A 25,226-nucleotide genomic window follows, 5' to 3' on the forward strand; every position below is an offset into this window, starting at 1 on the left:
ACAGTATCACAGAGGACTTGTTAGAACAAGTTCCAGAGCCCAAACACCTACTAAATCAGACACTTGGAGAGGCAGTAAAGGATGGGCTGTAGTTCAACACCAGATGTCTTACCTAATGCACAAAGTGTTGAGTTTGATCTCCAGCCACCACAAAAGGAGGAGAGAGGGGGTGGGGAGGAAGGAGAAAGAGGAGGACAAGCTGGGGGAAGCATATTTAGCAATGGAACAGTTACAGTTTAACAAGGCTTCATGGGGATTCTGATGAATAGTTGAGAACCCTCATTCTAAAGCTCAGAAAGCCTAAATCCTTTACTGAATGTGGTGGCAAATGCCTATGATCCCACACTCCCAAGGCGGCGATGGGGGGACTGGATTTCAAGTCCAGCACTGAACTATCTAACAAGATCCTTTCTCTCAAAGACACACTAAAGGCTGGAAGTATGACAGAAGTAGTCATCTGCTTGTCCAGCAATCACCAAGTCCTAGGTTCAATCTCCAAGTACCACCAGAAAGCAGCAGCAGCATTAATGATTCCTCAGGGAGCTGCAGTTACTCAGCAGTTGCCCTTCACTATTAGCTTATATTGAGCTTACTGCTACACATGTACTTGTCCGATTTGAGTCTCACATGGGGAGCAATGGGTTCAAAGAGAAGTAGCTTGTCTGACATCATCCAGCTGGCAAGTGCCAGCACCGGGAGAGAAACCTAGCTATATCTCTACTACTACCACCGCCACTACCATGTGGTCCTTCAAGACCTCTCATCTTGAGCATACTTGAGGATCTACCAGTACCACAAAAACTGGGAGGAGATCCAGGCCTTTATGATGTTGTCCAGACCACTTAAACCAGAATCTCAGTTTCAGTATTTGTAGACGCTCCCTTAGATGATTCCAAGGTGCAATCTGAAACCACAGGTCATTTCTGCCTGTTTAGAAACAGGTTCCTCCATAAGGTTCCTGACAACCAGGCACCAGTGACTCACGCCTCTAATCCAAGCTGCTCAGAAGATTGAGATCTGAGGATTTCTGTTCAATGCCAGCTGAGGCAAGAGAATCTGTGACACTCTTATTTCCAAAAATGTCAGAAATAGAGGTGTGGCTTCAGTGGTAGACTGCTAACTGTGAGCAAGAAGAGCTCAGGAACAATGCCTGGGACCCTGAGTTCAAGCCCTGGTACTAGCACAAAGACAAAAACAGAGGCATCATAGTTCTTTCTCCTCAAATACTATTTTCTTTTTCTTTTTCTTTTTTTTTTTCTTTTTTTTTTTTTTTGCCAGTCCTGGGCTTGAGCTCAGGGCCTGAGCACTGTCCTTGGACTTTCTCAAGGCTAGAGCTCTACCACTTGAGCCTCAGCACCACTTCCGACTTTTTTCTATGTATGTGGTACCGAGGAATCGAACCCGGGTCTTCATGCATGCTAGGCAAGCACTTTAACCACTAGGCCAAACTCCCAGCCCCTCTTTTTCTTTTTCTTGGAACAGTATCTCACTATATACCCCAGCCAGGGCTAGAACTTCCTATAGTTGAGACTGGCCTCAAATTCAAGATCCTCCTGCTTTTAGCCTCCTAAATTAGAGAGGTTGCTGGGCAAACACCACCACCCAGCAAAAACTTAAACTATTCCGTGTTGTTTTTACTGGGTTTGTTGTTGTTGTTTGGTTTATTTATTTATTTTTGTGGATTATGGGATTTAAACTCTGGGCCTGGGCGCTGTCTCTAAGCTCTTCAGCTCAAGGCTACAGCCCTACCCCTTCAGCCAAGCCCAACTTCCCCTTTTCTAGGGATTAATGGGAGATAAGAGTCTCAAGGTCTTTAGTGCCCTGGCTGGCTTTGAACTGTGATCCTCAGATCTCAGCCTCTTGAGTAGCTAGGATTACAGGCACGAGCTACCATGCCTGGCTGGTTTTATTTTTTTAATTTTTAGTTATTTCTTTATTTTTTTGCCAGTCCAGGCACTTGAACACTGGGCCTGGGCCCTATCCCTGAACTTTCACTCAAGGCTAGTGTTCTACCACTTGAGCCACAGCACCACATCTGGCTTTTTCAGAGCAGTTGATTGGAGGTAAGACTCTCACATAGTTTCCTGCCTGACCTGGCTTCAAACCTTGATCCTCAGATCTCAGCCTCCTGAGGTAGCTGGCAGTACAGGTGTCAGCCACTGGCATATGGTAGCTTGATTTTTTTTTCTTAATATTGTTCTTTGTTTTGGGGATCAAACCCAGGACCCGGAGCATGCTGGGCAAAAATTGTCACTAATTCCATCCTGAGCCCTATATTGTCTCAATCTACACCAGTCTCTCAACCTTTTTTTCCTAGTGAAACTGACTATAAATGTATATGTGTTTCACAATGTAGCTTTGCTTGTTTTACATTAACAAATGTTTTAAATGACTGAGCACACCAAGTAAAATTGACACTCCTGGAAGATGTGCCACATTTATCCTGGGTTTCAAGTCTCCTCACTAATTTGCTCGAGAAGCAGATACAAACAAGCAATTTAAATGCAATCTAATAGGTACTAGGTCAGAGGCAGGCCTTTAACCCAGGAGCTGTGCCTGGGAGGAGTTGGGGACACCTTTACTAAAGAAGTGACACTAGAGCTGAATCCTGGAGCACTGGAAGTCCTAGAGAAGGGAGGGAGCTCCCAGTGGGGTAAGGACAATCTAGGAAGCAGAAAAAACATAGGTGACAGTACAGTCCGCTAACTCTCATGCTGTGTCCAAAACTGACCCACAGCCTGTAGTGGGTGGTAAAAGCTGGCTCATGCTTGTGATCTTAGCTACTCAGGAGCCTGAGATCTGATGACCATGGCTCAAAACCAGACTAAGCAAGAAAGTTTTTGAAACTTGAGCTCACTGGGCTTGAGCTCAGGGCCTGGGCGCTGTCACTGAGCTCTTTTACTCAAGGCTAGCAATCTACTATGTTGAGCTACACTTCTGGTTTTCTAGTGGTTAATTAGAAATAAGAGTCTCACAACTTTCCTGCCTCGGCTGGCTTCAAATTACAATCCTCAGATCTCAGCCTCCTGAGTAACTAGGATTGTAGGTGTAAACCAGCAACGCCTTGCTGTTTGTTAGGCGTTTATCTCCAGTTAATCACCAAAAATCCGGAAGTGAAGCTGTGGCTCAAGGGGTAAAGTATTAGCCTTGAGCAAAGAAGCTCAAGGATAACACACACACACACACACACACACACACACACACACACACACACACACACACACACACACACACAATTGACCATAACCAGGCCCCAGGGCCCCATACCCAGAGACAGCTCAGCTTGGGCCGGGCGGCTGAGCCTCGGTTCCGATGCGTGGTTAGTGTGTTCACATTTGGAACTGCTCCGTGAGAGCTCCTCTAAGCCCTGTTCATCAATGCCACTAGTTTAAAATGGCATTTTTTGAATGGCCTTTTCCTCCATCTCTAAGATGGGGATCACAGGACTCTGGACTGCTGGCTGAGAACTGACACTTGGGGAAGGACTTATGGGAAACGACAAGGAGGGGAATCAGCAGGGATTCGCCAATCCTATCAGGGCATCTGGGACCTGGTGAGGGATCAGGCCTGACCTGACTCCATCTGTCTTCCTGTCCTCTGTTGGCCCCAGGACAAGTCCAGTGAAACATAATGAGGACCCAAAAGCCATGTGGGGCCGATTGGGCCTCCTCTCATCTCTCAATGTCCCAGCTCAGCCAGCCTCAGGGCAGATTTGAACTGAAAGCCCACATGGACTCCCCTGGCTAGTGGAAAAGGAGATTAGTCTCAGCTGTCAGCAGATTCTGGGCTGGAAACTGAACCCACAGACCAGAAGAAAAGACATTTTCTATCGGCTTTATAAATTTGATGCTACTTAGGACTCTTCATTTATAACGCTCTTGCTCTTTCTTTCTTCTTTCTTTCTTTTTTTGTTTCTTTTGCCAGTCCTGGGCGTGGGCTCAGGGCCTGAGCACTGTCCCTGGATTTTCTCAAGGCTAAGGCTCTACCACTTGAGCCACAGCACCACTTCTGGCTTTTTGCTACGTATGTGGTTCTGAGGAATCAAACCTGGGTCTCCATGCATACTAGGCAAGCAGTCTACCACTAGGCCAAACTCCTGGCCCCATCTTTCTCTCTCCTCTCCTCCCCTCCCTCTCCCTCTCCCTCTCCCTCTCCCTCTCCCTCTCCCTCTCCCTCTCCCTCTCCCTCTCCCTCTCCCTCTCCCTCTCCCTCTCTCTCTCTCTCTCTCGCTCTCTCTCTCTCTCTCTCTCTCTCTCTCTCTCTCTCTCTCTTTCTTTTCTATCCCCAGGCTTCAATTCAGGGCCTGGGCACTCTCCCAGACTCAAGGCTCAAGGCTAGCACCCTATCACTTGAACCACAGCTCCACTTCTGGCTTTTTGGTGGTTAACTGGTGATAAGAGGCTCATGGACTTTCCTGTCACAACTAGCTTCCTTCAGTGATCCTCAGATTACAGCCTCCTGAGTAACTAGCACAATACCTTCTGTCCTCTTCTTTTTTTACTGTTCTTTCCTCTTGAGAATATTTCTTTTTTCTTACAAGTTTTCTCTGGGTTTGAGATTGGGCAGAGAGCTGGAAGAAGAGGGTGGATGGCAGTGAGGAAGCAGCAGGAGACAAAAGCTCAAGACAAGGGGGAAAGAAGGGCTCACCTTGCTGTTGGAACTCAGGTGTCCACATACCTTCCTGTCTGGAAATATATATTTCAGCTACCACTTTCCTCTGAAAGTATCCATCACCAGTGGCTCCCAAGAGGTTAATTTTTCCTTCCCTCCACCATCCTGACTCTGTGACCTATGGATGTGCCGCCATTCTCTGCACCTCTCTCTCAGACTGCTTGTTTGAACAACTCTGCCTTTTCAAAAACAGGCCCCTGAGTCACAAACTCAGATGCCATCAGGAACAAGAGAGGTAAGGCATGTAGCTGAATCTGCTAGGCTTAAAATAAGAATGTTAAACCTGTGGTTGTGCCACCTCTTCTGGAGGCTGAGGCAGGAGGATTGATTGAGCCCAGAAATTCAAGTCTGGCCTGAGAAGGGAGGGATGGGGGGGGGCGGGGAGGGGGAGAGAGAGAGAGAGAGAGAGAGAGAGAGAGAGAGAGAGAGAGAGAGAGAGAGAGAGAGAGAGAGAGGAAAAAGCAAAGCAAAGAAAGGGGAGGGAGGGAAGAGAGAGGAAGAAGGAAGGAAGAAGGGAGGGAGGGAAGCCAGGCAGACAGGTAAGCAAAGTAATGCATCAGACAATGTAACCTTGCTGGCAGTATGCTCTGTGACTTCAAAGAACTTACCTACCTTCTCTGTCCTTCAGGTTCTCTCTTTATCTCCCTCCTCTTCAATAAACAAATAGTACCTTGAGGATAATCTAGACCAGAAATCTTTCCACTTTGTTCCTTAGGGGCCTTGGATTGAGATATTAAAGTTTTTGGTTTTGTTTTTTTCCAGTCTTGGGGACTGAACTCAGGGCCTGAGCACTGTCTTTGGGCTTTCCTCAAGGCTAGTGCTCTACCACTTGAGCCACAGCACCACTTTTTTTTTTTTAATGGATGTGGTGCTGAAGAATCTAACCAAACTCCCGGCCCCAAGTCGGGGGTTTTTACAGAAGATATTGACCAGGTCAGAGAGCCGAGCATGGCAGGTTCTCGTTCTCCACATAGTCAAACCAGCTCGACTCCGCTCCCCCCCCCAGCCCCATTTAGAGGTGCATGCTTTCTTTTGAAGATCAGGGAAGTTTGAAAACTATAAGGAATAGTATATGTAAAATAGCTCTTGCCTATTGTAGACTTTGAGCAGATGACTGACCTCCTGGGTCCTCGGTTTCCTTACCAAGAGCATGGAGGGGATGGTCACACCTGCCCCACAGGGCTGTGAGGCTCACTGAGCAAATACCCAGAAATCCTTTGTGGTGCTTGTGAGGTGTCAGCTACTGCCAACACAAAAATGTGTTTGGTCCTTTTTTTCTTGCTTTCTGAGACAGAATCCCAAAACTCCTGGAGCTTCCTGAGTGCCTCAGCTGTCTTCTTTCTTCCTTGAGGTGCTGGTGATTGGAACCCAGAGCCCTGAGGATACTAAGCGCACACTCCAGCACTGAGCCACACTCACTGTTCAGGATATCTTTTGAAAGTTGTAAAGCTTCTTTCTGTCCTGCCTGAATCTATGCTAATGACATGGTCTGCCCTGTGAGAACTTCAACAGGGAGCTGGGTCCCCAGAAATGACAAGCAGTTAGCAGACTGGAACCATGGAGCTCCAGGAAAGGGAAAAGTTTGGGACTGCACTTGATGAAAACTTTCGTTTCAGGCCCTGGGCTTGAGCTCAGGGCCTGAGCACTGTCCTTGGGCTTTCTCAAGGCTAGAGCTCTACCACTTGAGCCACAGCACCACTTGCGGCTTTTTCTATGTATGTGGTACTAAGGAATCAAACCCGGGTCTTCATACATGCTAGGCAAGCACTCTACCACTAAGCCAAACTCCTAGCCCCTTGATGAAAACTTTCAAGCCATGAGATTCAGAGAGCTTTGGCCAGGATACCAATCGCCCAGGGTCAGAAACCACTGCCAAGGGGAAACCTTCTGAATCTCTCCCAATGTACTTTCTTCATCTGATTGTTGATCAGTTTCTATTTATTTTTTTGTCCCAGACCTGGGGTTTGAACTCAGGGCCTGACCTTTTGTGCTCAAGGCTAGTGCTCTACCACTGGAGCCACAGCTCCACTTCTGCCTTTTTTGGTAATTAATTGGAGATGAGAGTCTCAAGGACTTTTCTGCCTGGGCTGGCTTTGAACTGCAGTTCTCAGAATACAGGTGTGAGCCACTAGTGCCCAGCTATTTATCTACGAATTGCCCTCCATGGGACTTAGACTCAGGGCCTCACACTCTTGATTAGTTTTGTGTGTGTGTGTGTGTGTATGTTTTTTGTTTTTTCCCTTTTCACTCAAGGCTGGGGCTCTACAACTTGAGAACCACATTTCTACTTCCCATTTTTTGTTAGTTAATTGAAAATAAGTATCTCCTGCCTGGGGCTAGTTTTGAACTGCAATCCTCCGATCAGGCCTGCTAGGATGGCAAGCCTGACACACTGGAGCCAGGTGATTGATTGGTGTCCTTTATAGCAAACTAGTTAACTCAAGTAAAGTACATTCAAGGCCTCAGAGAGCTATTCTCACCACATGAGGAAGTGGCTGTGGGGCCCAGAGGATAGCCTGTTGGTCTAAGTGCCTGCTGGCGGCCAGAGGCTTGGGGCTAGTCTCAGAAATCTGGGAAGTTTTGTGGGACTGAGCAGCAGCATCTGTGTGGTAGTCAGTCAGAACTGAATCAAATTGTCAGACACCCAGCTGGTAAGAATTGGTTGGTGACAGAAAACATCCCAGAAGCTATAATTAGTGAACATATTCATTCCTCAGCTTAAGAGAAGGGCAAATGATTAGGTTAACTTGCAACTATCTTAGGAGAGAATTTTCTCCCAGCGGGCAGACCCTGCCTAGCCTTGGTTTAGAGTAAAGGGACTTCCCAGCACTCCTTTCCCAAGTCACAGCCACCAGGCCTCTCTCCAGAGCTGCACCATACTCTGGAAGTGTGGGTGTTCTTCATTTCCTGTCTCAGCTCCCTACAGCCTTCCTTGGCCTCCAGTCATCCCTCATGGTGACAAACCCCATGCCTAACCCCCAACCTGTTGCCAAAGATGATTCTTCCCATGCCTGTGGTTGGGCTGCCTCCCAACTCAAAACTTGTACTACATGGAGGCCACCCAGGTCCTTGGACCCTGAAGTGAGGAAGAAGTGGTGGGAGTTCACAGTCCACTGGGGAGCAGAAATAAGGTCATACCATTCATCCAGGATGTTCTGGGAAGAGCTAGAAGAGGTGGCACAGACTGCAGGACAGTGGGAAACAGGGGATCTCCCCGACATGGCAGACTGTCAAGAAAGGTCTCCCCGGAAAGCTGAGATTTGGAAGCTGAGTTAGTACTCTTGGCAAGATGCCTTCAAGACAGAACAAGCTACAAGCAGGAAAATGATGGCTGCTGGAATCCTGGGGGCAGGACAGGAAGAGAGTGTGGATGGCTGGGGTCAGAGGTGAACTCACTGAATTTAGGTAGGCCACCCCTGGTCCCACAGGTCAGACTTTGTGAGTAAGGCAGCCAGGCCTTAAAGCCAGGAGGGTCACAGGCATGGTGTGATCTAGTCAAGATGCTGATGGACTTGGCAGAACCCCAGAAGAACCCCAGCCATGGTAAGCATTAAATGAGATGATGTAGCTCAATTGCCTGGCTCAGTATATGAGCTCATTATATGCGTAGTTGGCTAAGGGTTGTGGGGTCTCACAAATAGCCTCCCAGAAGGCAGTCTGGGAGGTTTTCTGGGAAGGTCCAAAGTGGGGGGGAGGGGCATGGATTTGGGGAGCGCTCTTCTATCTTACTGTGCCTCTTTCCTGGACTCTGGAGCTGAGCTATCTCATCCGCTCCTAAACACTTTGCATATCAGTTCAAGGACTTACAGACAGCTGGAAGTCTGGCTGGTTATGCACCATGCACCGCTGCCATTTTCCTGACATGTCAGAGCTGCTGCATCTGCTGATTAGCACTGATGGAGAGCTTAGCACGGGGGGAGAGTCATTTCTGGCTACCTGTGTGCGCGCATGCGCATGTGCAAGTATGCTAGTGTTGGGGCTTGAACTCGGAGCCTGGCCACTGTTCCTTAGCTTTTTCACTCAAGCCTGGCAGGCTACCACTTGAGCCTCAGTTCCACTTCTGGCTTTTTGCTGGTTCACAGGAGATGAGTCTCACCAACTCTTCCACCTGGCTTCACATAGTGATCCTCAGATCTCAGTCTCCTGAGAAGCTGGGATCACAGGCACAAACCACCAGTGTCCGGCTTCTCTGTGCTCATTTATTGTTGCTGGTGTGCCTGGGGATGCAGGCCAGTGTCTGAAAACACAGAGCAGCATATGAGGAATGGGTGAGGGAGAAAGAGAACACTTCAATATCCAGGGAAGATAAGGCTGGCTCTGGGGACATTCACATAGGATCACCTGCATCTCTCTTTCCCTCTTCCTCTCCTGCCTCATCCCCCCTCCCCCTCTCCCTCCCTCCTTTTCTTTTTCCTGGTCTCAGGGCCATGGTGCTGTCCCTGAGCTTTTCTGCTCAAGGCTAATGCTTGATCACTTGAGCCACAGCTTGCTCCACTTCTGCCTTTTTTTTTTTCGGGGGGGGAGGGAGTTGTTAAGTAGAGATAAGTGTGTTACAAAACTTTCCTACCAGGGCTGGCTTTGAACCATGATCCTCAGATCTCAGCCTCCTGAGTAGCTAGGATTACAGGCGGGAGCCATCGCGCCCCTGGCTGCTGAGTTGCTTTATTCACAGGTCCGCCTAAGGGAGACACAGTTCCTACTTTGGTGCGGAGACCACCGAAGCCCAGAGAGGTCCTGTGGTCTGCCCAAGGTCACACAGCGGGTGCGCAGTGCTGTCAAGCCCGCGCTCTCCCCACTCCACTCCACGCCTCTCCAGGGCCCTCCCCCGATCTCCCAGTCAATCCCTCCTCTCCCTCCCCTCCCACGGCCGCCCTGCCCCGCCCCTGCTCTCCCCTCCCCTCCGCCCCCCTCCCCTCTTCCCCTCCCCTCCTCCGTGGCGGCTGTGGCGGAGCCACGTGGTGGGCTGGGAAGCCGCGGCCGCCCCAGCTGGGCAGAGCTGCGCGGCGCTCGGGGCGTGCGCTGCGGGCTGTGCGCTCGGCGCGGGCCGCCCGGGGCCGGAGCTGTGCCTCTCGGCCGCCCGCAGACAAAGGAGGCGCGGCCGAGCCCGCGCGCGGGCCAGCGAGAGGGGGACCATGGACTCGGAGCGCAGGCGGCCGGCCCCGGCCCTGGGGACCCGGCGCTCCCGGGCCCGGCCCTAGGCGCCCGGCTACTCCGCTCCCGGGACGCCGGCCGGAGGACGCGGAGCCCGCGCGGCGCGAGGAGGCGGCGGCCGCCGAGCGGGAGGCGCGCGGCCCGCGCGGCCCCGGAGCCATGGGCCAGTGCAGCGGGCGCTGCACGCTCGTCGCCTTCTGCTGCCTGCAGCTGGTGAGCCACGCGCCCCGTCGGGGCGGCCGGGCGGGGCCGGGCGGGGTGAGCCGCGCGCTCCGTCGGGGCGGCGGGGCCGGGCGGGCCGCGGGGCGGCGGGCCGAGCCCCACGCGGGGGGCGGACGGGCGGAGCCGGCTCCCGCTGCTGGCCCGGCCGGCTCTTTGTGTTGCTTCTTTCTGGCTGCTGTGCCCCGCGCTCCCCCGGCGTCGCCCCCGGCGCCGGAGGAGACCGGGGACCCGACCTGCCCCGTGCCCGGGATCTGCGCGCCCTGCCCGCCGGGGCCTCGTGTCCCCCGGTGGGGGCTGCGCCCGGGGACGCGGGCTCCCTGGGGGCGGGGGTGTGTCCGAGCCCGCCCGGGGGGCTTCGCCGAGGTGCTCGGCGCGGGTTTCGCACCAGATGGCCGTCTGTGTGGCTCTGCCTTCCTCCGGATCTTTCACACCGAGTCTGCTCCCGTGTGCGCGTCTCGGGTGCGACTCTGGATCTCTGACCGCTTCGGGTCCATGTTCATCCGTGTGTTGGGATCTCAGACTCCAAGAAAGCTCAGCCCTCCTTTGTGCGACTTCTGCCTCCTGTCGCCCTCCCGAAGGGGGTGTCCTGGGATAGAGAGCCGCCTCCCCAGGCAGGGTCACCAAGAACCGCTTCCGAGTTCTGGGGCCATCCTGACCTAGCCTGGCTCCTAGACCACCCTCCTGGTTTGGCCAGTCACTAGCCACCCACTGTGGCACAGTTCCACTAGAGCAGCGGGGTGGGGCCGGTAGGGCAGCTCTAAAGATACTTGGGTGCCTGGGGACATCTCAGCATCTAAGGAAGAAGTGTCTGCCCCGGGCATGGAGAACTCAGGTCCTTGTCCCTGGAAGGCCAGGGGTAGTGAATTTGTGTAGCCTCTAAGGGAGGCCTTGGCCTGTGAATTTGGGAGATGGCCCAGGAGAGGTCAGGGTCTCTTAACCCCTCTTGGAATCAGTGACCACAGGGACCTTGCAGGTCTACTTCTCTAGGCAGAAGTGTGCAGTGATGCTCAGGGCTCGGATCTTCAGATGAGTTGCCTGTGTTTGAACCTCACTGGTGCTGGACCCCACCATCTGGGTCCCCTGCTCTGGCCTGACTTCCCTCTCCCTTCTACAGGTGCAGAGGGTGGAGGGGAATGGTCATGTTTTAGGGGATGTGCAGACCTCTTCTCTTAGCTTGCTTCTCTCCTTTGGGGGACATCTGCCCCCAGGCCTGTGCTCTTGCGCAGTGGTAAGAAAGCCTTGGTACCTGAAAATTGTAACCCCAGTGACTTCCTCAGCTGGTTGCTGCCTGGGTCTGCCTGTTAATGTTCGTCCATGCTGATTGCAGAGGGAATTCATTACACCTTTCGAATGGAAACTCCAGAAGGGTAGAAATGGCCTGTTTTGTTCCCTGCTAAATCCCCAGCAGCTGGAATGGTGCCTGACATGCCATTAATATTTGTAAAATAAATGAATGAATTCGTTATTGGCAATTTCTGGCTCCTGGTAGGAATTCCCCCCTCCCCCGCCTTTTAATCTACTTTGAGGAAAATAAAATGCCAGGAAATTTTGAAACCTTTCAGGAAATTCTTTCTCTAGATTTGCACATTTTAAACTAGCTTTTTTTTTTCCCCTCCAATATAAAACATGGAAGAGGGACCATGTTTGACAAGAAATGTACTCACTGCCTTCTGTATGTAATGATAACCCCTCTGTACATCACCCTGACAATAAAAATTAAATATAAAAAAGTAATATAGAAGCTGGGAGTTTGGCCTAGTGCTAGAGTGCTTGCCTAGCTTGCACAAAGACCAGGGTTCGATTCTTCAGCAGCCAGAGGTGGTGCTGAGGCTCACGTGGTAGAGCTCAGGACTGGCAGAGAGAGAGAGAGAGAGAGAGAGAGAGAGAGAGAGAGAGAGAGAGAGAGAGAGAGAGAGAGAGAGAGAGAAAGGTAAGGGTTGAGCTAGCCAGCAGTGGTCTGTCCCTGTAGTCCTAGATATTCAGGGAGCTGAGATCTGAGGATCATCGTTCAAAGCCAGCCTAGGCAAGGAAGTCCAGGGGACTCTTCTCTTTAATAAACTACGGGGGGGGGGGGGGGAAACTGAAAGTGGAGCTGTGGCTCAAAAAAAACGAAGGAACAATACCCAGGCCCAGAGTTCAAGTCCCACAATTGGTGGTGTGCGCGTGCGCGCATGTGCACACAAAATAACACGCATATTACAAAATAAGTAAACAGTCACATAGGAAGAAGATAAAAGTAAGTTTTCTGTCTGTGCCTAGGCCACTCATCATAGTTGAACCTGTTAGCAGTTTGTTCTGTGTTCATTCTCTGATGCTGCTGATGACCAGGGTCATCTCTGGGAAGGACTTTCCCTAGGATCAACCTTCATAACAACCCTATGATGCTACTTGCTCAGAGTTGTATGGGTATTGGAATCCAGCTTCCTCTGTTGCCATCTGTGTGGTGTGTGTGTATGTATGTGTGTATCTATCTATCTATCTATCCCTGCCCTGCCTGCCCTGCCTGCCCTGCCTGCCTGTGTATATGCATATGCCAAAACTGGCCTTGAACTTAGGGCCTTTTGCTCTTGTCTTTTTTTTTTTTTTTGCCAGTCCTGAGGCTTGAACTCAGGACCTGAGCACTGTCCTTTGACTTTCTGAAGGGTAGAGCTCTACCACTTGATCCATAGCACCACTTCTAGCTTTTTCCATGTATATGGTACTGAGGAATCAAACCCAGGTCTTTGTGCATGCTAGGCAAGTACTCTACCACTAGGCCAAACTCCCAGCCCCAATTCTTGTTTGTCAAAGCTGGCACTGTACCTTTTTTTTTTTTGGTAGTGGGACTTGAACTCTGGCCCTGGGCGAAGTCCCTGAGCTCTTCAGCTCAAGGCTGCTGCCCTACCCCTTGAGCCAGGGCACCACTTCCGGTTTTCTAGTAGTTAATTGGAGATAAGAATTTCAAGGTCTCTAGTGCCTGGGCTGGCTTTGAATCACAGTCTTTAAATCTTGGCCTCCTGAGTAGCTAGTATTATGGGGGTGAGCCACCACACCTGGCTCTTCTTCTTTTTTTAGAGCTGGGGCTTGAACTCGGGACTGGGGACTATCCCTTGTGCCTTTGTGCTCTACCACTTGAGCCACTGTGCTGCTTCCAGCTTTTTCTGAGTAGTTTATTGTGGATAAGAGTCTCACAGACTTGTCTGCCGGGGCTGGCGCCAAACCTGGATCTTCAGATCTCCACCTTCTCAGTAGCTGGGGTTAAAGACATAAGCCACCAGTGCTCCTGGCAGCACTCTACCACTTAAAACATACTTCCATTTCTGGCTTTTCTTGTTGACTGATTGGAGGTAAGAGCCTCATGGACTCTTCTGCCTGGGCTGGCTTAGAATCAGCTCCTGACTGTTACCTTCTGAATGTTAACTAAAATAAGCAGTTGTGTCCTGGTGCATTTTAGAAGGTCTTCCTGCCCCCCATTTACCTGCCTTCATAGCACTGCCTCACTAAACAAATCTCACTTAACTTAACCCCATCCCTCAGTTTGTTGTAAATGACCTGGGTGGAACTTGACTTGTGCCTGTCTCTGTGGCATGGGCAGCTTGTGAGGGTTCATGAGACAATTTGGAGGGTGCTGTGAGAAGGGACTTGAAAATTGGTTTCCTGGCTCTGCCGCTCGGAGTTGATTGCACAGAGGGTCTCTCCAGCTGTCGCTAGCCCCCTGGAGCCCAGGCTGCATGGCAGCTCCCATAGAATGAGTGCTCCTGGGATGCTAAATTCACCAGCCCGAGGGGAGAGAGGAAGGCTCCGTTTTCTCAACCAAAGAATCGAGGAATGAAAAGAGATGATTGAATATTTTTCAGCTGAAAACTTAAGAAGAGAAACTTGTTTTTTTCTGTTACAAATGGAGTTTTAAGCATTATAGTGAAGCAGGCCAATTTTAACCACTTCTCTAGATGGACTCGTTTTGCTTTGGGCGAGGCGGTAGAGCATGCACGGTTGGGAGTGTGGGGAAAAGGTAGGGACTGTGTCATTGTCATGACCTATGTAGGGTAGGAGCTAAGATGCTAGAGTTTGCCAAGATAGATCTGGGTTCTGGACCCTGCTCTATCACTTTCTGGAGTTTGACTATGGATAGGTTAGTTGCTGACTCTCTAAATATTGAGAACTGTTAAATAATAACAAGAGTTATTCTTAGGGTTGTTGGGAGGTTAAATGCATGTAATGATTTCTCCTTCCCAGATACAGTGAACACTCTGGATGTAGACAGTAGTTTTTCATTACTATCTTTCAATAATTCAGACCGGACAGCCACCAGTGGCTCACACCTATAATCCTAGATACTCAGGAGGCTGAGATCTTAGAATCAGGTTTTGAAGCCAGCTTGGTCAGACAAGAGTCAGAGACTTATTTTCTAATTAACCAGCAAAAAGCCAGAAATAGAACTGTGCCAGTCTTGAGCAACAAGCCAGATTGAGGCCCCAAGTTCAGGCCCCCATACAGACATATACACACTCAAAAGCAACCATACTTGGGGTTTCTTTCTCAGTCTTGGGTCCCAAACACATTCAGGTGCACCCTGCCCTGTATTTTGTGGGAAGCAACTGATAGTTGGGCACTGAGCTGAGAAGCAGGAAGCCTGGACCCAACCCCTGTGCTGCCACTGACATCCTGCAATGTTGACCAAGTCTATACCTCACTCCAAGCCTTGGTTTTTCTGTTTGTAAAGTGGGAAGAGCTATCGATCTGGCTTCCTGGGGTCCTCTCTGGGCTGGGTGGAAATTTGTATTGTTTTTTGCATGTCCTTTCCTGGTTTTTCTTTAGGATATCATTTTGATATTATTATTAGTGCTGGAACTGGGCCTTGAATGCAAGGCCTCATGCTCTCGCTTGGCTTTTGTGTATGTGTGTTTCATCTAGGACTTGAATTCAGGTGCTAGGTGCTGTGCATGAGCTTTTTTTTCCCCTCAAGGCTAGCGCTCGACCACTTGAGCAACAACTCCACTTCTGGCAGAGTGTGTGTGTTTGTGTTTAAATGGAGATGGGAGTTCCCACAGGCTTTCCTGCCTAAGCTGGCTTCAAACCTTGATCCTCAGCTCTCTGCCTCCTGAGCTAGGATTACAGGTGTCAGCCACCAGCACCTGGCTTTAGCTTAGCCTTTTTTGTGTGTGTGGGTCTTGAACTCAGGGCCTGGGTGCAGTTCCTAAGCCTTTTGATGCTCAAGGCTAGCTCTCTACCACTTGGAAGTAAGTTGTTTTTTTTTTTTTTGGTGGGTTATGGGGCTTGAACTGTGGGTCTGCGTGTGCTGTCTTTGAACTCTTCAGCTCAAGGCTACTGCCCTACCCCTGTGCCACAACCCCACTTCCTATTTTCTAGTGATTAATTGGAAATAAGAGTCTCAGGCTCTTTAGTGACCAGGCTTGCTTTGAACCATCAGATCTCAGCCTCCTGAGTAGCTAGGATTACAGATGTGAGCCATGGGTGCCTAGCTGAACTTGGCTTTTTGCTCAAGTACAGTGCTCTACCACCTGAGATACATTTCCACTTCTGTATCTTGACATGAACTCTTTTCACTTCCTAATTCTTGTGGATTTTTTTTCCTCCCCTGTCTAATCCATATTCTTCTATCCTAGTCCTCCTTCTCTGGGAAATCTTCCAGCTGCAGTCACTCTGATCTTCTTGAGGGAAGGGAACTAACCAGGGACATTTGCCCCAGAGAATTGTCATCAGTTTCTTCTTCATCATCATCATCATCATTATCATCACTCCTGTTTCCCGAGGCCTGTGCTAAGCATTTTATATGCATTACCTCATTTAACCAAATGAGTTTACATATGTAAAGTGCTTGGCAAAGTGCCTGGCACATGTTAAGTGATCAATAAACGCTGGCCATTTTACCATCTTTATCTTTCTTGTTGCAATTCCACACAATGGGATGGACCCTTTCATCACCCCCCTTTTCAGAGAAGGATGTTGAGGCTCCCAGGGGTGAGGAGGGTTGCATAAGGGTCACCACGCTAATCATGACAGAATCGCCTGCTGCCTCTCAGCTGCAGCTGCTCTCTGTGTGTGTGTGTGTGTGTGTGTGTGTGTGTGTGTGTGTGTGTGTGTGTGTGTGTGTGTGTGTGTACACTATGGCTTGAACTTACGGCCTGGCCATTATTCCTTGGCTTTTTTGCTCAAGTCTGTCACTTTACTATTTGAACCACACAGCTCTTCTTCCAGCTTTTGGTGGCTCATTGGAGATAAGGATCTCACTACCTTTTTTTACTAGGCTGGCATTGAACCATGATTCTCAGATCTCAGGCTCCTGAGTAGGATTACAGGCATTAGTCACTGGTGCTGGCTGCTCAGCTGCCCTTGGGTGGCCAGTGTATGACCTCAGATGGGCCCAGCCTCAGTTTCCTGTGAGTCAGTGAGTGCTCAGTACTATATCTTTGCCTTGGTGGTCTCCTTTGGTGGTTCTTGCCTCAGCTCTGCTCCCTGAACTCACTCCGGTCACCAGCTTCTTCCTGCATAACACAAAGCATGGTCCCCACCCTGCAGAGATGTAGAAAACTCCTCCTTATATGCTAGGCTCCCACAGAAACCTTGGTGGCATTGTTTTTTTCCCTTCTAGAATTCTCTTGGCCTTCTGGAAGGTGGTGGGTGGGTGAGGGGGGAGATCTGTGGCTTCCAGCTGAGCTGCAAGTAATGGTGTGAAACACGGTCAACTGATTGATGTTGTTATTAGCGATAGTGATGGTGTAGATGGAGGGGCAGCTCTGGCAGGGAGGGGCCTGTGGGCCAAGCAGCTGCATCTACTAGGCTGCTCTGGAAGGTTGGCTTTGTGCTGGGGGCTGAGGTCTGTAGGGCTTCAGGGTCTGGGGCAGGACATTAGGCAGGCCACACCAGCTCCTTCTGTTTCTCAGTTCCTCTTTGTGCAGCATGGGACTGTGCACAGATGGCTGACCTGGAGCTCTTAGGTAGTGTGGGCAATGAGACTCAAGAGTAGTAAGCAGGGCGCTGGTGGCTAAGCAGGAGGCTGAGATCCTCAGTTCAAAGCCAGCCCGGGCACAAAAGCCATGTGACTCTTATCTCCAATTAATGACCAGAAAACCAGAATTAGCACTGTGACTCAAGTAGTAGAGTCATAGCTTTGAACTGAAGAGATCAGGGATTGGGCCCAGGCCCAGAGTTCAAGCCCCATGACTGGAACAAACAAAATAGTGAAGTGGATTGAAGCATGGTGGGGAGTGGGGGAAGGGTCAGGGCTGGCCCCTTAACAGGAATGGTTATATGATTTAAGCAGAGGAAAATGGCACGTGCTCAGAGATATGCAGCAGGGGCCAGAAGCACAGATTCAGCACCTGCTTTGTGACTCCCAGAAAGTCCCTCACCATCTCTGAACTGCTGTCTTCTTACCTGTGAAGTCAAAACAGCCCCTTCTGCCCCATGGCAGTGTGGGGAATCGGTGAAGTGAATTATCTGACACACTGCTGGGCTCTCTACATAGCAAGGTAACTGGTCACTCTGTTTCATCTCTGCCTGGATTAGAAGTGTGTATGCACACACCAATCCTAGGGCTTGAGCTCAGGGCTTCCTGCCCTTCTCTTAGCTTTTTCACTCTACCTCTTGAGCTGTATGTCCACCTCTGGCTTTTTGCTGGTTACTTAGAAATGGGACTCTTGTGGATTTGTCTGCTCAGGCTGACTTTGAACCATGACCCTTATCTCAGCCTCCTGAGTAGCTAGGATTCTAGGCACCACTAGCACCCAGCTAACTTAGAGATCTTAATGATCACAGTCATTCCCATGAATGCTCCAAGTCTTCATTTCTTCACAGGGGAAGCAAGGGGCCTGGTTGGAGATAATGTCCTTCTGTTTAGTGTTGCTAGGTTTTGTGTGTGTGTGTGTGTGTGTGTGTGTGTGTTCGTGTTCTCTTTTGGTTGGTTGTATATTGATCCTGGGGGTTGAGCTCAGGGCCCACACTGTCCCTTTTTCTTTTGTGCTCAAGGCTAATACTGGCTCTTTTGGTGGTTTATTGCAGATAAGAGTCTCATGGATTTTCCTACTCAGGTTCACAATCCTTGTTTCTCAGCCTCCTGTGTGTAGCCAGGATTATAGATGTGAGCCACCAGTATCTGGCTCTTTTTTTTTTGTGTGTGTGTGTGTGTGTGTGTGTGTGTGGGTTGTGGGGCTTGAACTTGGCCTGGGCACTGTCCCTGAGCTCTTCAGCTCAAGGCTACCACTCTACCTTGAGCCAAGCCCCATTTCCCGTTTTCTAGTGGTTAACTGGAAATAAAAGTCTCAGGTCCTTTTGTGCCCAGGCTGGCTTTGAACCTTTATTCTCAGGTTTCAGCCTCCTGAGTAGCTAGGATTACAGGCATGAGCCACCGTGCCTGGCTTTTTTTCCTTTTTAATAGCATCTCTCTATGTAGTTCAGATTGGCTGTCAATTTACTGTGTTGCTCAGGCTGCTGACAACTAGAGATCCTCCTGCCTTAGCCTCCAGAATGCTGGGATTGCAGCCAGCAATGCCTAGTGTGCCACCATGCCTAGTTTATTAGATAGGTACTTTACATACCTTGGCTCTCAGTACTACCTGGCTTATCTATGGTCAGCATGTGCACATAAATAGTACATACAGAATTATGATTCAGGGCTGATAGTTATGATTCAGGTGCTCCTTGGTAGAGCACCTGCTTAGCTTTGAGTTCAAATACCAGTACTGACACGTGTGTGTGTGTGTGTGTGTGTGTGTGTGTGTGTGTGTGTGTGTGTGTATGTTTTGAATGAGGATTCAACTCCAGATCTGGGACCGGACCTTTTCTACTGTGTGAGTCCTGCTCACCCTAGCCAAGGTTGTGGAGATACTGGAGCAGACATGAAGGTCACCCCAGCATGGACAACTTAGCAACCCATATTCTCCTGAATGTAGATTTTTTTTTTTTTTTTTTTTTTGCCAGTCCTGGTCTTGAGCTCAGGGCCTGAGCATAGTCCTTGGCCTTTCTCAAGGCTAGAGCTCTACCACTTGAGCCTCAGCATCACTTCTGGCTTTTTTCTATGTATGTGGTACCAAGGAATCAAACCCAGGTCTTCGTGCATGCTAGGCAAGCACTCTGCCACTAGGCCAAACTCCCGGCCACTGAATGTAGATTTGTCCCTGTTTACTGATGGATGTACTGAGGCTCAGAAGGATGAAGTTTGTTACCAAGGCAGCAGAAAATTCAGTCTGGGCATCAGATGAGTCATGGACTGGAAGGAATTTGACAATTGTTTCAAGCTGACCAAGCAGAGATAGTCAGCTCTCACTAGAACAGATTATCTTGTATAGGTGTAGGTGTAGGTGCGTGCGTGCGTGCGTGCGTGCGTGCGTGCGTGCGTGCGTGCGTGTGGGTGTGCGTGCATGTGTGCAAGTATGCCAGTACTGGGGCTTGAACTCAGGGACTTGCATCCTTGCTTGGCTTTTTTACTCAAGGCTGGCACTGTACCACTGAAGCCACAGATCCATTTTCAGCTTTTTTACTGATTACTTAAGAGATAAAAGTCTTTAAGACTTTTCTTCCTAGGCTGGCTTTGATCCCCAATTCTCAGATCTCAGCCTCCTGAGTAGCTAGGGTTACAGGCTTGAGCCACAAGTGCCTCAGAGATATATATTTTTTTTCTTTCTTTTTTTTTTTTTTTTTTTTTTTCCAGTCCTGGGCTTGAGCTCAGGGCCTGAGCACTGTCCTTGGACTTTCTCAAGGCTAGAACTCTACCACTTGAGCCTCAGCACCACTTCCGGTTTTTTCTATATATGTGGTACCAAGGAATCGAACCCGGGTCTTCGTGCATGCCAGGCAAGCACTTTAACCACTAGGCCAAACTCCTAGCCCCGATATATATATATATTTTTTTAAGGATACTTTTTTTTTTTTTTTGCCAGTCCTGGGCTTGAACTCAGGGCTGAGCACTGTCCTTGGGCTTTCTCAAGGCTAGAGCTCTACCACTTGAGCCATAGCACCACTTCTGGCTTTTTTCTATGTATGTGGTACCCAGGAATCAAACCTGGGTCTTCATGCATGCTAGGCAAGCATTCTACCACTAGGCCAAACTCTCAGCCCTCAGAGATATATTTTTGAAAACTAATTGCAAGCATGGTTTTGACCAGGCTTTGTTTGAGTCAGAAAGCCTAGTTGAGTGTCTTGGCCTGGGCCTTAGCTTTCCCAGACCCAGAGAGGAGTGGAGATGGATTTGGAGTCTAAGGGAAAGGCACAGGCAGCAAAGTAACCTCCCAGGGACTCAAGAATCTGCTAACAGGGCAAAAGAGTGAACCCTAAGGTTTTTGAAGAGCTGTGAGCTGTGGTTGCAGGCTTGGATGGTTCTCCTTGGCCTTCTGAGCCCTACCTCCCCAAGCAGCTGGCAGATGCAGAGGCAAGGAGGTGGGCTTTGAGTACCTTTTTGTAGTGGGATGGCATTGGATAGGACCTTGACCTCTCCAAGCTTCTGTGTGCACTTCTGTAAATGAGGATAGTGCTAATCTGCCTCAGTGTGGTCGGGAAGCTCCTTGGAGATCGGATATGAAGAGCGAGAGCTCAGAGGGGTTGCACTTCCGCACACTCAGCGTACAAGGCAACGAGTGCTGCAAAGCTGAATCCTGCAATGCTGGAATGGGACGTGTCCTCCTTCTCAGCCAGAGGAGGCCAGGATGGAGCAACCATTTGCTTAACCCATATGGCCTTGGTCATGCTGCTCCTTTCTCTATAAAATGTGATGAATAGTAGTACAACCTGAGGCCAGGTACCAGTAGCTCATGCCTCTAATCCCATCTACTCAGGACCTGAAATCTGAAGAATCTCAGTTTGAAGCCCACTTGGGCAGGAAGGTCTGTGAGGCACTTATTTCCAGTTAATCACCAAAAATCTGGACATGGAGATGTGGTTCAAGTGGAAGAATGCCATCATTGAGCAGAAAAAGCTAAGAGAGAGAGAGGGGCCCTGAGTTCAAGTCCTAGAACCAATGCGTGCACACACACACACACACACAGAAAATGCAGGAAGAGCTGGGAACAAGGCTAGCATTCTCCAGGAGCAAGTCTGGGAGCTTCCTCCTACCCTGACCAGCAGCTTCCTCCATAGAGGCGAAGGCCGGTTGCATTATCTCTGAGAAGGCAGTCCCAGCAGAAGTTGGAGTTGCTACCTTGCTGGATTATCAGGAGCTGAGCAGGGGAGAGGACTTGTGCCTCTAGTGGCCTGCTTCAGGCTTCACACCTGGGTGTTAAGTTGTCAGGAATTTAGGTGACACTTCTTTCTCCTGTCTGCCTGCTCTATGAGCATCTTGGTTTTACTTGGCGGTACAATGAAACCTTAGGCCACAGAGATTCATCATGGCTGGAGGATTGGGAGGAAACATTCTGGCCCTTTTCTAACCCCTAGCCATCATAGCTGAGCTTCCTGAAAATTACTAACTGCTACAGGTAACCAACTCTATCCACAGTTAAATCCGGCAAGATGCTAGACACTGAGTTGCCTTAGAGTGTGAAATATACTGTAGGTGCAAATCGAAACCCCAGGGTTCTAGACTCCATGACTGTGCAACTTTGAGCTGGCCCTCGGCCCTCTTTGGGCTTGGTTTTTACCAGTCTGTGAAATGGGAAATTGGAGGAGGGTGTTGGATTCTCTGTTTTCAGTCTCTTTCATGGTTCAGCCAAGGTAGGGCTGACAGCCAGGTGGTGAGTTTCCTGTTTGGCAGTGATGGAGAATTCGAGTAGGTTGGATGACTTTTTTTAGACATGTAATAAATCTAATAATGACCCAGGTCCCTGCAACTACCAGGTGCTGGTTCAAGGACTTGAGAGGACAGTGCCTGAAACATAAATATTGTCTACTATGAATAATGAAAAGCCTGAACATTTTATGGCCTTCTCATGTCCCTTTGCCATAAGCCTGCTCCTTCCTGCCCCATTCCTCACCCAAAATCACAGCCTGGCTGAGTTCTACACCCATGGAGCAGGGAAATAGGAGAATTCAAGCATTTTATTCCTTAGCTCATTCTGACCACCCCTGGCCTGAAAAGGAAAGGCAACTCTAAGATCTTTAGAGTAAGGGTTGGCTCCTGAGCCTCTTCTCTTTTGGGAGTGGGGTAGGTTCTGCAGCCCCAGCCTGAACCAGAGATGTGAGTTTTCAATTACACAATTAAATGCACAATTAGGCATAATTACCAGTGCTCAGAGCCCGAGACTGCTCATAATAGGCATGTAATCTACTGCAGCCTCTGTTTATACTACTCAGCGCGCTTCCTAATGATGCCAGGATGCCTTTACACTGCACTGTTGCCATGGAGACAGGCTCACCACCACCATACACGGCTTACAAGTCGCTTTCTTCTGGTCCTGGACCCCTGGATTGTTTCTGAAGCCTCTACAGTTAGATCTGGTGTGACCAGGTGGGCCAGGAAGGTAGGTCAGCGCTTCTTTATCCTGTAATATATTTCACGGTACCAGCCAGCCTGAGAGCCACAAGATAGCATCAGAAGGATACAGTACCCTTCGAGTCGTTAAGGACAAGCACGATATCCTGATATGGTGACAGATTTTCGTGGATGTTCACTGAAGTACCTCCTACTTCTGGGGAAGCCCAAGTCTGGCTAGGGGCTCTGCTCCTGGGGACACAAGAGGGTCAAACAAAGTAGGCTATTTAATCCCTGATGCTGAGATGGTCAGCATCCCAATACCTTTGTATTCATTAACTTTATGTCACTGTAACCAAGTGTCTGAGAAAAGCATCACAGGGACAAAGGATTTGTTTTAGTTCAAAGTTTCAGAAGGTTGTATCCATGGTTACTTGTCTTGGTGACTATGGGGGCATCTAGTAGAAGAGACTATTCACCTCACGGTGGACAGGAAGTAGAGGAGGTGTATGTATGTGGCGGGGAGGGAGGAAGGGACAAAGAGAAATACAAGATGCAGCTTCCAAAGACATCCCCACCTCATTGACATATTTGATTATGTTAGGCTCACCTAAATTTGTTTTCTTTGTTGTTGATTGTGGGGCTTGAACTCAGGGCTTTGGGCATTGTCCCTGAGCTCTTTTGCCATTTTGAACCACAGGGCCACTTCCAGTTTTCTGGTGATCAACTGGAGATAAGCATCTCATCAGCATCTTTGAACCATGATCCTCAGATCTCAGCCTTCTCGATAACTAGGATTACAGGCATGAGCCTCCTTTGCCCAGCTTGTGCTTAACTTTAATGAAACAAATCTCTTCAGAAACCACACCTCCCTAATCCCCAACTTTTCACTTCTTTTTTAACTAAAAAGAAGTTTTCCAAGTCTGACCTATTCTGCTTTTTCTCCTGCTTGTCACTATAAAACTGACTAAAAACAGCCAGCAGTAACCATGGCACAACCTGAGAGTACTGAAACTTCCATCTACACAATGAAATAGCTTCCCACAAAGTCTCGGGACATGGACAAAATGTAGAACACGAATACAACAAGAAAGCTCTGCCTTCAGCCTAACTCTCAATCACTCCTGGTTCTCATCTGAAACCTGCTAAACATTTCTATTGGCATTCCTGCCTTTAGAGCTCCTGTTCCAGATGCCCAACAGGCTCTGCTAACAGCATCGTAGGATGTCTCTCGCTTGCAGCTCCAAATCCCTCCCTCAAACCAGATTCAAGGGCTTCTGGACCACGTGGCCATAGAGTGTGACAACTGGTCCCACCTGTGGGATCAGTTTTCTTTCTTTATCTATTTTTTATCTATCTGTCTATCTATCTATCTATTTATTTATTTTTGGTCGTGAGGCTTGAGTTCTAGGCCTGGGCATTGTCCCTGAGCTCTTCAGCTCAAAGCTACTGCTCTACCCCTTGAGCCACAGCACCACTTCCAGTTTTCTAGTGGTTAATTGGAGTTAAGAGTCTCATGGAGTTTAGTGCCCCAGCTGGCTTTGAACTGTGATCCTCAGATCTCAGTCTCCTGAGTAGCTAGGATTACAGGCGTGAGCCACTGCGCGGCCGGCTGTGGAACCAATTTTCTATGTTAGTTTGCCTTACATTGCTGCTCACAAAATGCCTGAGGAAAGACTTACTTGGAGTCTCAGTTTAGAGGGGTCAGCCCATGGGTACCTGGCTCTGTTTTGGGGCTGTGATGAGGTAGAACATCGTGGTGGTGGGAGCGTGAGGAGGAGGAAGCTGTTCACCTCGTGGTGGACAGCAAGCAGACAGAGGAAGGGCCTGGGACAGTATAATGCCATACCCTGTGTTACCTACTTTGTCCAGCTAGATCCACCTCCTGAAGCTTTAAGGATCTTCTAAAAACTCCATGCTGACAGCTTTTGCTTGTGGTTCTAACTACTCAGTTCTGGGGATTACGTTTCAAAGACAGCTTGGGCAGTCTATAAGACTGCCCACCCCCAAAGCCCAGAAGTGGAGTTGTCGCCTAAATAATAGAAGCACAGAAGCTCAAGGACAGCCCCTAAGTTCAAGCCTCAGGACCAATGTCCCTAAAATAAATAAATAAATAGACCTCTCAAAATAGTGCCATCAGCTGGGGAATCAAGCTTTCAAGGAACCTTTTTGGGGAATACTTTATTTCCAAACCATAGCTCTCCTCCCCACCCCCATGGCCCCAGTCCTGTGCTCCAGACGTTTTCACCTGTAATTCAGGCAGCAGTCTGTACCTGGCAGGGCTATTGGCATCGTTAGGAATTACAGCAAGGCCCTTACCTGCCCTAGAGGAACCTTCACAACACGTCTTGCCATTTTCATTTAAGAGATGGATCAGCTAGACGCTCTGGAAGCTTAAGTGTCTGGTCCAAGTCTTCAGACATGAGTGGCACAGCAGGCATCTGGTCACCAGGGGCCCTTTGGCATGGAGGTCTTGCCCAACTATGCTAATTTCTCCTATTGCTTCCTTAGAGAATGAGAAACTGGATGGAGGGGCAAGGTGAGGGCAGTGCCCACCTAGCCCACGTCTCTGCTAACTGCATGATACCTCTGTTGGCATGCACAGGGCTAGCTTTTCTGAGGGGTGCTATCACTTAATTGGTTTCACCTTGTCACTGTCTCTGGGAATACTGAAGCCCTGAAAGAGCACAGGGCAAGTCAGAGGTATCAGAGGGGTAGAGAGCCCCAAGCCAACTTAGCAGCTTCTTGTGATCTTGCTCCTGTGCCCTGTCCACCAGTGTGTTCTGAGAGGGGGAGGGGCTTGGGGCCGGGTGCTTGTTTGCATGTGATCAGAACTGCACAG

The 25,226-nt window shown here is 49.4% G+C and overlaps 1 protein-coding gene across 1 annotated transcript in view; it reads left to right on the plus strand.

Moving 5' to 3' along the window:
• Positions 1–9,809: 9,809 nt before the first annotated feature.
• Positions 9,810–25,226, plus strand: part of Nkain1 (sodium/potassium transporting ATPase interacting 1) — a 42,010-nt gene continuing 26,593 nt past the window's right edge. Inside the window, exon 1 of the mRNA XM_090333825.1 lies at positions 9,810–10,035. Within this exon, the coding sequence (XP_090189951.1) occupies positions 9,982–10,035 (54 nt within the window). The 5' untranslated portion in view covers positions 9,810–9,981. The remainder of the gene's footprint in view (positions 10,036–25,226) is intronic.

This window comes from Megascapheus bottae, chromosome 6 (genome assembly GCF_031878675.1).
Source record: "Megascapheus bottae isolate mThoBot1 chromosome 6, mThoBot2.hap1, whole genome shotgun sequence".
Lineage (NCBI taxonomy): Eukaryota > Metazoa > Chordata > Mammalia > Rodentia > Geomyidae > Megascapheus > Megascapheus bottae.